At 49.4% G+C, this 12,313-nt stretch overlaps 1 protein-coding gene across 1 annotated transcript in view; it reads right to left on the bottom strand.

Annotated features, from left to right (window-relative positions):
* The window catches only part of SH3PXD2B (SH3 and PX domains 2B), a 99,262-nt gene that overhangs the window by 18,765 nt on the left and 68,184 nt on the right, over positions 1 to 12,313 (bottom strand). The window contains exons 7-8 of the mRNA XM_032465093.1: positions 6,391 to 6,525; positions 3,706 to 3,810 (exon numbers count right to left, since the gene is read on the bottom strand). Of these exons, the coding sequence (XP_032320984.1) occupies positions 3,706 to 3,810; positions 6,391 to 6,525 (240 nt within the window). The remainder of the gene's footprint in view (positions 1 to 3,705; positions 3,811 to 6,390; positions 6,526 to 12,313) is intronic.

Raw genomic sequence — 12,313 nt, 5'->3', positions numbered from 1 at the left:
TCTAGCACTGGGCATGCACTGGGAACATTCAGTAACTGTTTAATAGAATAGTCAACGTTTAGTAAATGAACAAGTCCCAGAGGCCTGGAGGAGCCACCTTGCTCATGCCAGAGGAGCAGGAGGTGTAAAACCCTCCGAAGCTCCTCTGCAGTTCTCAGTGGCTGGGGGTCAGGGACGACCTGGATTTGGCCGCACGTGGTTTGGGGCTGAATCACTACCAAGGAGGAGATGGCTAGCAATTTTCATTACCCAGCTGGTAGCTGATTTCATTTTTCATTACTTTCAAGCCCTTGGATCCAGACATGCCTAAAGCTTCAATTTTATTTTTAAAAATTAATATTTAATTGAGATAAAACTGACATATAACACTGTACTGGTTTTGGGTGGACGGCATAATGATTTGAGCTGCATGTCACAAAATGCTTGCCTGCTTCTGTCTTCATTAGTGTGATCGGGGTGGCTTCCATTCCGCTCTCTGTGGTTCCCTGCTCCCTTCCCTTCCCCAAAGCCTTGGGACCATCTTTATGGTCCCATCCTCACCCCAGAGAGCTGCCTCCAGCTGTGCCCCCTGAGCTGGAGGGCCGGGATCTGCTGGGAGGGTGGCCCACTGTCACACTCATGCAGGGCCCTCCAGAGAGCAAGAGAATAGCTGCATCCCCAGCGCTGTCAGCAGCGACGCTGAGACAGATTAACAGATGAGCATCCCAGGGGAGCCAGCGGGGAGAGGAGAAGGCTTTCCTGTTTTGGTTACATTGCAGCCCCCAGGGAGTGACCAAGCCAGCTGCGGGCTGATGCTATGTTGGGGCTGACTCTCGCTCTCTCTCTGGGAAAACACCGCAGGCTGGCTGTGGCCTGCCCAGCTGGTGCAGAGGGAGGCGGAAAACACACAGGGCGTTTATTTATTTATTGCTCTAGCCCCCTGACCTGCTCCGTGGGGGCTGAGCTGACTCAAGTTACACATTCCCTGTACAGCAGACTCAGCTGTTCTCACTCGCGGATGCAGGCTGGGGTGCGGGTGCTGGGAGGGCTGCAGGGGGCAATTCAACCCCTGTGGATGCACAGGAGTTCTGTTTGACCAGGTGAGAAGGGGCATGGCCTGGGTCTCAGACTAAGTACGGTCAGTCCTCTAGGCCTGGACTCCTGGGGCTGACACCGTTTGCTGCAATTGCACTGGGGGACTTTCTAGCACCCAGAGGCCCTCTCTGGGCTCTGTGGGGCCCCCAGTGATCCCTGACAAAGCTTAAGGTGGCAGGAGCTGCTGACACTGCCTCCTTAGCATCCAGCTGCCCTTCTGCTGGTGGTGCTACCAGCCTCCATCCACATGGTTTGGGTGAGGCTGACCTCACTACCACCTGGAGGGATGGGGAAGGTGCATAACCCTGGCCTGGCCACAGTGACTGGCTACCATGATTAGTTCAGGGATGGCACATGACCCCACATAGGTTAGTCAGAACCAAATCTGGGACTGCATGGAAGGAGAAGCACTTTGGTGGGCATCCCTGAAGGGTGCCTGGAAGTACTGTCACCATGAGAGAATGGTGCCAGCCAGGTAGAGAACAGAGCAGAGACATGGCGAAGGTGAGTCCCAGGTGCTGATGACATTTTCAAGGTCCTAGACTCAGCCATGCCCGAAGCCAGCCCTACCCTGGGTTTTTCAGTGATATGAACTAACCCACTTCCCTTTTGCTTAAGTTGGTCTGACGTAGGTTTCTTTTCCCTTGCAATTCAAAGGTACCTGATGAAGGGAAAAGGTCACTGGCTCAGCATGATTTTTTAACCTGGGAAATTTCGGGGCCCCAGGCCAAGAAACACCCCAGGCTCCCTCCTCCCAAACCTACATGCCAACATACACACAGTACAGGTAAGATCACTGTTTCCTACATGCAACAGGCACGGGCAGTCCCAGAGCAGGGAGGCACATGCAGATGCAGGGACCGGCTCCGAGCACCCAACGTGGAGGAAAACCCCGAGGCAGGCACCTTGACGCCAGCTGACGGGGGCATACAAGTCCCCCAGAGTCCGGCGGCGGCCCACGGGCCGGGGCAGAGACCAGTACCTCCATGAGACTGGACAGGCAGCATGTGGAGGCGAAGGGCAGAAGGCAGAGGTGAGAAGAAAGCACTTCCAGTGTCTCGAGGCAAAGGAGGCACCAAGCACACGCTCCCACTTAGGAGCAATTATTTCGGAGTCTACACCAAGCCCCAGGTGTCTCAGAAGGACCAGATTCCTGAGTATTAACCTTGAACTTGGTGAAGAGCTATCTGGTAGACACAATTCTATGCCTAGCATGATTACAAAGAGGCATTAAGAGAAGCCCTCCCAGCAGGGGGAAAAATACATGAACCCTTAGGAAAATGTAGTCTTTCTCCCATCTTCTAGCTGTGTGACCCCAGGCAAGTGTCTCTGCCTTTCTGAGCCTGTTTTCTCATCTGTAAAATGGGGATAATAATCAGTCCCTTACAAGCAACATGCCCCGTGGTGGGCATCGTTAACTTGAAGGGAGCTATAGTTTGTTTCCACGCAGTACACCACTCACTACCCTTATTCTGAAATGATTCTTGTAGTTTCTCTTCGTTCACCCCGGCCCCTAGTGCTTGGTGGCCCGACGACCACAGAGCAAAACAAAAGGCATTTTACTCTGCAGGTGCCAGCCATCACAAAACTAAATGCCAAACCACATACTCTTGTGTTTTTTTTTTTTTTTTCGGGTAACTTTTGAGCATGGAAATAGTCCTCCTTCGCACCCTCTTTCCTGATACATACATACTTCAGTGGCCTTGTGCTTCCTCAAACCAGTCAACTGGAAAGTCCTAAACATTCAACCCGTGGTAGGACACAGCTGTATGATAATAACTGTTTCTGGTTATTTATTGTTTAAGGTTCTTTGCCATGTACTTTGCATGTGGGATCTCATTTAATAAAAAAAAAAAAAAATCCCATGACGTAGTCATTTGCATTTTTAGAGGAGGTGGCCGAGGCATAGGAAGGTTCAGTTGCCGGCCCCAGATCACTTAGCCAGAAAGTGGTGCAAATTCAGATTCAGTGGTTAGAGTCAAATTCAGGTCTGACTCCAAAACCCTCCTGTTTAGTAGCGAAGGTGAACTCCTACTCTCGATTTGGGAATGTTTCTGGGGGAAAAGGGGGGGTTGGCTGAGCCTTAGGACTTCTGACACGGGAGGAATCACTCCTTAGGGTACCTGTAGGGAAAGTTCCCTGGGAAACAGAAGCATGTGTGGGTAGGTGGAAAGGGTCAGCTCTAATCCTGATGCCTAGTCAGGGCCATTAAACCAACAGAGAGAGCGGAAAAAGCAGAGATCTTCACTCATGGCTTCAGATGTCTTGCAAGAGAGCTGGAAGCAGCCCCAGCCCCTTGGCCATCAGAATTAATTCAAGGGAGGAAGAGTGAGGTGTTGATAGCGATCAGGCTGGGCCCCCCTGAGGTCCCATGAAGGTATCATAGGCCTGGCTCTAGCCAGGCTCACCTGGGTTTGCTCCCATAGGCCCCTAAGAAAGGGAAGGCTTGCCCTGCCCCCAATTTGGGGCCTAGCTTCGTGTCCACAGGCTACAGAGCCCGAGCCAGTGAGCCCCGGAGACTCGGAGGCAGAGGTTGAGGGGAAGGGACTGCGTGAGGAGGCCCCCATCTGGGTAACGGTGGGCCCAGGCCTCCCCCTCCCCAGCAAGCCCGAGGCCCCAGCACCTCCCTACCTTCTTCAGGCTGGAGGGAGAACTCATCCTGCACACCATCCTGCCCTTCGAGGCAGGTCGCGGGGACCCAACCTTGCTCTTCCGCTGTGCTGACGAACCACCACCCTGGGAAAAGGAGAGCGCAGACTGATGTCAGCTGGGTCAGGCGTGAGGGCTGGGCGTCAGGACAGAATGATGTATTCAGCCACTACATGAGTCGACGTTCAGGGGAAAGCTACCAAGTCACCGTTTTGTTGGTGGAACACAACTCCCCACGTGAGCTGTCTGCTAACTGCTAGAGACAGGCTAACAGGAAGCCGGTCCCGAGCCTGGAATGGGGGTGGGGATGGGACTCGGAGTCGGGGTGTGGAGAGAAGTGGTCGAAAAGGATGAGAGTAAAGAACGGAACTACTTTCACTACAGTGTGCAAGGCACTCATCATTTTACTTCCATTATCTTCACCTTATCATCCCCACTGCACAGATGAGGAAACTGAGGCTCCAAGGGGCAAGACTTGTCCAAGTTCACACAACTTATGGCTGAGTTGCAGTTTGCACCCAGGTCTCTCTGGTACTGAAACCACTGGCCTGACAACTGACCTGAGACCCTGATGCCGCATCTGGTCACTTCAAGGTAAATCTGGCCGCAGGTATAACTGCTTGAGAGGGCCTCTCACTCAGACTCAGGCCCTCCCTCTTTAGAGAAAGGGCTCCCAGGGAGCCTGTGGCAGGCAGAATAATGACTCACGTGGCAAAGAGGAAACAAGGTTGTGGATGGGATTACGGTTGCTAATTAGCTGAACTCCAAACAGGTTACCCTGGCTCCTCTGGGTGCACTTGTATGTGTGTGTGTGACAGAAGGGCTATCTGGGTTTGGAAAGGGGACTAGGGATAAAGATAATGGGGAAAAACACATTTTAACTTTTTCATTAATGTTTTAAGAACACATCCATATATTATTTGGGCAACTAAAATATAATTAAAAGTGAATGTTGCCAGTTTGTTGGTCACTTGAAGATTGGAGCATCTGCCCTTGATCCCCCTGGTGTCCCTGGACACACCAGGCTTGTCCCGCCAACCGCATCCTGGCTCCTCCTCTTCGCCCAGCCAACGTGTTCTTCCTGACAGCACTCAAGCTGGCGAAGCACAGGGGGCAGTGGGCGCTCCCTTCTTCAGTCATCGCGGAGCACCCACCAGCCACACCCACAATCTGCCTATACTCATTTCCAGGAAATAGAACATCACATGGCCTTGAGACCAGCTGGAATTGATTTGGAATTCCAGCTCAGCAACCTGTCATGAGATCCTGGGTGAGTGAGTGAGTCCCTTGGAGTCTCGGTGCCTTCAGCAGTGAAGTAGGGGTTAGAACTGCCCTATTGAGGAATCAGAGAGTTTTGGTTGGCTAATGCTGACCTCATGGCTAATGAGAACATGATCCAGATGCTGTTGAAAATGGTCTTTCCCCATGTGCTGGACCTTAACTAGCCCCTGGGGTATCACAGAGATCAGCCCACTAACATCATTAGCCAGTGTCCCAGTTGAGCCACAACAAAGCCAAGGAGCATACGCCACTTTTTCCTGGAGGGGATCCGCTCACCCCCTGCTCCCTGCTCTTTGCCTTCAGTGGTGCCGATGCCCTGTTGTAGCTAAAGAAGGCAAAAGGGAAGGAAACACACATTTTTGAGCATTTACTGTGTGCCAGCTTAGGCACTCTCGATGTATTGTCTCATGGCATCCTTCACGCATCCTCCTTGATGAAGCCGCCTGGGTGGCTGTGAAATGTGAAGTTCAGACGAAAACCCAGGCTTAGTGTCTCACTTGCACCACATTCTGTTCCAGCTAATGTACCAGCAGATCTCGTTTTACTGCACTTTGCTGATAATGCATTTTTTACGAATTGAAGGTTTGTGGCAATCCTGTGTCCAGCAAGTCCATCGGTGCCATTTCCCCAATATTTGCTCACTTCCTGTCTCTGTGTCACGTTTTGGTAATTCTTGAAATATTTCAAACTTTTTCATTATTATTATATTTATTACAATGACCTGTGATGAGTGAGCTCTGATATTCCTATTGCAAAAAGACTGTAACTCACTGAAGGCTCAGATGATGGGTTAGCATTTTTTAGCAATAAAGTATTTTAATTAAGTACATATGCTCTTTAGACCATAAGGCTATTGCACACTTAATAAATTACCATATAATGTAAACATAACCTTTGTTTGTGCTGGGAAATAAAAAAATTTGTACGATCCTCTTTATTGCAGTGGTCTGGAACCAGACCCGCAATATCTCTGAGGTCTGCCTGTATGTGACCAGTGGTCCCTGTGATGGCAGGTGAGCCGAGGCAGTGTGCCCTCCCACCAGAGCCCACAGCTGTCAGAACCTTCATGAAGACTCCCATGGTAGCCAAAGTTCCAGTGGACTGCTAGACTCTGGGTCTCCAGGTGCTTTGAAACCAGAAGGAATATTCATTAAATGGGAATCTTAGAACAAGATGGTAGCACCTGGCCCAAAAGGATGCTGGTGAGCTGTGACTCAAACACTGTGGTCACATAGGGCCAGCTTTCTAGGAGGCAGGCCGTCAACCAGATCTGCGGAAACTGACCATTCTGGATTGGCTACTGCAGTTTCTGCATTTCCAAGTGTTTCTTGTCCCACGGGTTTGGTGACAGTGTAGAGCGGGAAGGAGGTGGTCCAGGTCCCCTACCTGACTCGTTCTTCTCAATGATGTCCACCACCTGCCCCACGCTGAGGCTGATCTCCGAGCTCTCCTGCTTCTGGTAGTTCGCCACCACCACATACTGTTCCAGGACCATGGGGTCCACTGAGGTCAGGTCACCCCCTGGGGACACAAATTGCTATCAAGTGTCACATCTGGCCACCCCCCATGTGTGAAAGAGCAGGAGCCGGGGGTTAGGGAGGGCCAGGACGACATTCCAAACAGAGGAAGAAGCTCTGATAGGGCTTGTCTTAAGGGTCACCTCATCCATCTGAATCATTCACTCAACCATCCATTTAATCTTGCTCACTCAGCCACCAAAATTTACCAAGTGCCTGTCCGGTGCAGGCACTGTGCTAGGCACTGAGGATTCAGAGTTGGTTAAGATATGGTACTTGCCTTGAAGAAGCTGACAGCCAAGTGGGAAAGTTCGTTCATTCATTCTTATCTATTCATCCATCCAACCATCCATCCACCCATTTATCTGCCATTATTCGTCCATCATCATCCATCTAACCAAACATCCATCCATCGTTATCCACCCATCTAAAATCACTCATCTATTAATTCACAAAGTCACCAGTGATGTTCCAAACACTCTATTAGATGCTGGGAGTACTAAAGTGAATAAAACAGACATGACCCCCAGCCTCAATCTAGTTGGGGAGAAAGACACATCCACAAGCATGTAAGTCTACAGGATAATATGAGTATTCGTTTTTGGTAGATGCACTGCTGGAAACCACCAGGATGCCAGACAAAAAATGAATGGGAAAAAGGCTGCTACATTAAATGGAGTGGTCAGCAAGACCCCCTAGAGGGGTGACACAAAGTAGAGACCCCCGAGACAAGGAGTCACGAGGAAAATGGGGACAGAGCGGTACAGGCAGACTGTGAGACGGGATGTGTGGCCACCAGGCCCTGGTTTTCTGAAGGTCCTGATTCAAAGTATTCCCTCCTATTGTTTCCGTGAACCACTGAAATATTCACTGATACATTCGTTTCTGTGTCCAAATACACCAATCCCAAGCTAATTTTGTGCATTTCCTCCCCACTCTGCTGGGTGGTGTCTTACTGAAATTGGCCATGGTGGGAGTATTTACACCATGGAAATTGGCAAAGGCTACAGAGAGCTGGTTGTGAATTATTTTCCAGCATGGTCTGCACCCTGGCCTCTGCCATCCAGAAGCAGCACAAAAGCCCTTTGTTAGAACTGTGCGCCCGGAATTTCTGATGTGGAAAATCAGAGCAGGGCACTGTAGCTGGGTGAAAGGTCACTGCTTCTTAGCTCTGTGACCATGTTCTGGCCATTCACTTTCCCAGGCTGAGGGTAACGGGGGGATACGCAACCTTGTCATTTGCACCCGGAGTGGAGAAAGCATGAGAACAGAGACGAGAGGGGGGAAAAGAGACAGAAGACGTGGGATGGAGGTTCAGAAGAAGGCCTGCAGGGAAGCAGCCCTGCATGAATGCCTATCACAGGCTACACACTGTACACACACTGTCTCAACACAACCGCCCTGGAAGGTGGGTATTACCACCCCGATCTTATAGATAAGCAAACAGAGGCTCCGAGATATCAGGTGACCTGCCTTGGATCCCACAGCTGGTTGGTGACAAAGCTAGATTTGAACCAGGTCCCCCTGGGGGAAGGGGGTGAGGAAAGAGAAAATGACAGGAAGGAAGGACAGTCTGAGGTCTGCTGGCTCTCCTTCCCCGAGGGTCCCCACCACCACTCCCAAGTCTTACTTCTTTGCAGCTCTCAGATCTTCACTACCAGCCCTCTCCTCTCCTCCTCTGTCACCTCCCACCCAGGTCAGGCTGCAGGGCTGACTTCCTCCCAGCCTCAAGCACGCTGTCAGACCTTTCAGTGGCCTGAGAGCAGGTTGGTCACTGTCCCCTTCAGCAAGTGAGCTCTTGACTGTCTCTTAAACTACCTGGCACTGTGCTCACAAGAAGTACCACCATGTGAATGAGGGAATGCAGACACAGGCTTGCTGGAGGCTCTTGGCTACCTGTCCTGGTCACTGTGAGTGGGGACAAGTGCCCCAGTGAGCGCACTAGGTAGAGACCAGAATCAACAGCTCTTACCCCGGGACAGAGCCTGCCCCAGGGCTCGCAACCCCAGGAATGCAGCTGCCCTTCTGTTCGAACCTCAGGTGGGCTGCATCCAGGTAACTGTGCTTCCTGTGCCTCACCTGGAGACAGAGAACTGGACAGACAGGAGAGAAGCGCCCACTTCAAGTCAGGCTGGAACCTGAGGCTACTGCCTGGGTCAGTGTTCAGGGACAGCCTGGGTCTTCCAGGCAGGCAGTCAGCGGGTTAGAGGGGTCAGGAAGTGCCTGGGCGGCTCTCTGCTGCCCCTTGTGGCGGCTGTCAGGACTCCCTCTCACAGAGCCACGGGTCTGATGTGGGAGGACCTTCCTGCCAGCACTCCATCACTTTGCTTTCCCCACATCCTCACTAAGCCACATCCTCTGCACCAGGGTCTGAAAGAGGCTTCCTTGGGCCAGGGGTGCAGAGGCGGGGCCCTCATGACTGGTCTCCATCCTGCCCCTCTAGTCTGCCCTCCAACTGCTACTCTAATCATGCCACTCTTTGCTTAGCACCTGCTCTGGCTCCCCCCGGTGCTCTCAGGTTCTCCACAGCCTGGACTTTGCTTCCCTTTCTGGTCTTACATTTTGGCCACCTCATCCCTGGTTCACTTATAAAACTGGAAAGCATGAAGGTGCCTTTGCATAGCTGTTTTCTCTGCCTGGGATGTCTCCTCCTCTCCCCCTCATTCAAATGGGAGCCATCTATTCTTAGTCTCCTAACTGGCCTCCTGCTGCCAGCCTTGACCCTTACAATCTGTTCTGGACACAGCAGTTAGAGGAATCCTTTTAAAAGGTGGATGACACTTCAAAAGTCAAGGCCCTGCAATGGCTTCCACCTCACTCAGGAAAAGCCCCAGTGGCCTACAGGCCCTGCCTAATCTGTCTCTGATAATTACTTCTCCACTCTACCCAAGGTGACACATATCCCTCATTCTCTCTTCTTTCTGTAATAAATAGAACTCCTGAGTTTTGGCTGGGGTACTAGGAGTCAGACTCCTTTACAATTGGGAATAGGCCATGTGACTAGATTTTAGCCACTAGGATGTAAGTGGATGTGTTCTGTGTAACTGCTTGGTAAGAATCCTTACAGGAGGGGCTTACCCTGTTTCACCCTTTACTTGTTACTGCTGGCTGGAATGCGAAAGTGATGGCTGGGGCTGCAGCAGCCATCTTGGGCTGTAAGGTGACATTGGGAAATGCCGGCCATGTGTGGCAGAACATCAAGATAGGAGTCTGGGTCACTCTTACCATTAAACATATTACTCCTGGACCATCAGTGGAAACTGAATTAAGAAGAAGCAAAATTAAAAATTTTAAGCCACAATTATTTTTAGTTACTCTGCTCTGGCCTCCTTGCAATTGCTTGATAATGCATGCAAGGCACAATCTTATAGATTCTATATATTTAACATGTCCTCTTGTTGTTTATTTTTCCACTCTAGAATATACGCCTCATGAAAGGACTGGATCTCTTATTTACTGTTGTACTCACACTGCCTAAAGGCTCACAGGCCCACGGTCTGTTTTAGTGCAAGGGAAGCTAAGAACGTTTCCTATATTTTTAAAGATTTATTAAGAATAAGGAGGAGAATGAGAGGAAGAGGAAACAAAAAGTTATTATTAGTAACATAGACTGTATATGGATCGCAAAGTCTAAAATATTTACTATCTGGCCTTTTCGAGAAAATGTTTGCCAGCTTCTGGCCTACAACATGGATGGCATCTACAAAGGCTCAATAAATATTTGAATGAAAGAATGAATATTTTAAAATTCAGCTTTAAATGACTTCCTACCTCAGGGATTCATTCAATTGCATTCTCTCACAGCACTGATAACATTTTATTTTGTTTACACTTCTGCCTTTTCTACCAGACTCTGAGGATACTTCCCACATGCTGTTCGCCTTTGCACTCCTTGGGGACCTAGAACACAGCCAGGCACACAGTAGGTGCTTAATGAACACTGAATAACTGTACCCATCTTGTTCACTCAGCACTTAGCACAGATGCTCAATGGACATTTGTGCAATGAATGAACAAAGGATGAATGGAGACATCTAGAAACCCTCCCTGCCCTACACAGCTCCAAGCCTCCTGAGAACACGCAGTGCTGAGCCATCAGCAGGCACCTGTCCCTCTTCTAAGCAACCAAAGACCCTTTTTGCCTATAAGTAGGGATAGAGGCTTTGGTTAAGTCAAGGTCTAGTTAAGTCAGGTTATTCTGTCCAAAAAGTACAACTGTTGCCACCCGGTTTAAACAATTGATGATGGCCCAGTGGTACCATATGCAATTTTCAGGACTCTGATCAATGGACTGAGCTATTCATTTCTGCACCAACTCCCCTAACCACGCTGCCGCCACGATTTTGGATAACTATGAGTTGTGACAGGATCGGGGAATTGTGGGACTCACTGTGAACAAGACATGAAGCCAGGAAATGAGGAGGGCAGGGAGCAGGGTTGAGGACTCTGGGCTGGCACCAGCAGATGAGGTGCTGGCACAGGGCTCAGGGCTGGTACTTCCTCCAAGACTCATTCAGGGGCCAGGTCTGAGCTTTACATCTCCTTCCTGTTCTTCGATGACAGTAGCTTTTAGACTGTAGTTCCCTGCCACTAAGTGGCTCAGAAGACAGTGCATGGAGTTGCTTTTTTCAGCACCAGTTCTTCCAGAACAGGCTGCCTTCGTTTTATCCAGAGCACTCCACGGATCAAAATGCCATTCATTTGATCTACTGGGAATCTCAAATTAGGCTTCAGGCCATTTAGGTGGTAGGTGGGAACACCTACTGGTAGACGGTGATATTGCAACCAAGCTCTATAATGCACAGAAATTGCAGTTGATACAGGCAGCTAAGTTCTAGCAGCTGTAAGTGTGAAATCAAAACATCCCTAGGTAAGAAATGTCATCCTTGTGGTCCAGCATGGAATAGCAGAGAAGGAAAAGGTCAGAAGAAAGGAGGAGATCTGACAGTGGAGGGGTGATTTTATCATTGAAGAAGTGCCATAAAATACTCTCATAAGGTGAAGTGCCTCATTTACTATAGATGTTTTCTATTTGAATGTTTTTTTTTCCTTCATGATGGTTATTCTCAAATTTTTAAAATGATGAGTAATGGTGAAGTAGGTCTTTCTTTCTAGAAATTCACTATACTACCAGTCTTGGGGAAAGAGCCAGTAAACAGAATATTTTAATAAGCAAAGGGTAGAAAAATCAGGAAGAAAAGATGCTCCTTAAATAATCATATGATCTGCTAAGTTTTGGTAGGAGGATTTTTTTCCCTGCAGGATGAGGAGAATTTGAGACCACGTTAGCCAAAGCCTTGCAGGGGCCAGCCAGCCAGCCAGCCATGACAGGGAAATTGTGGAGAGAGATAAGCCTTCTTTAACTCAGATTTCTGGCACAGAAATCTTGGGCTGTCAACCTTTCAAATTCCTTTCAAATTTAATCAAGAAGGCTTGTTCTAACATAAAGGAAGTGTTCAAAGGTCAGATAAAAAAAAAAAAAAAAGGCTAATCCCAGCATAGGTTCTTCGTCTGAATGAAGAAAGACGTTCTTCTCCACCCAGTTGAAATATAAATAAATCCGTCCCTCATCATTGCAGGTGAATGATGCAATAGTGGTCACCACAAATTAAAGCTTCTTTTCTCTTTTCCAGACCAGTCCCCTCATCAGGGCTGTCCTGACAGAACACTTCTGTTTTCACAAACCAGAGCTGTCTCGTTCCTCTCTCCCTCCCACCCGCTCCCTCCAGGAAAGTCTCTGCACACTCAAAGCCAGAAACTCTGTGACCAGCCAAGACTGTCTACTTCTCATT

Source organism: Camelus ferus, chromosome 22 (assembly GCF_009834535.1).
Source record: "Camelus ferus isolate YT-003-E chromosome 22, BCGSAC_Cfer_1.0, whole genome shotgun sequence".
Taxonomy (NCBI): domain Eukaryota; kingdom Metazoa; phylum Chordata; class Mammalia; order Artiodactyla; family Camelidae; genus Camelus; species Camelus ferus.
This window is presented reverse-complemented; position numbering and strand designations above follow the sequence as displayed.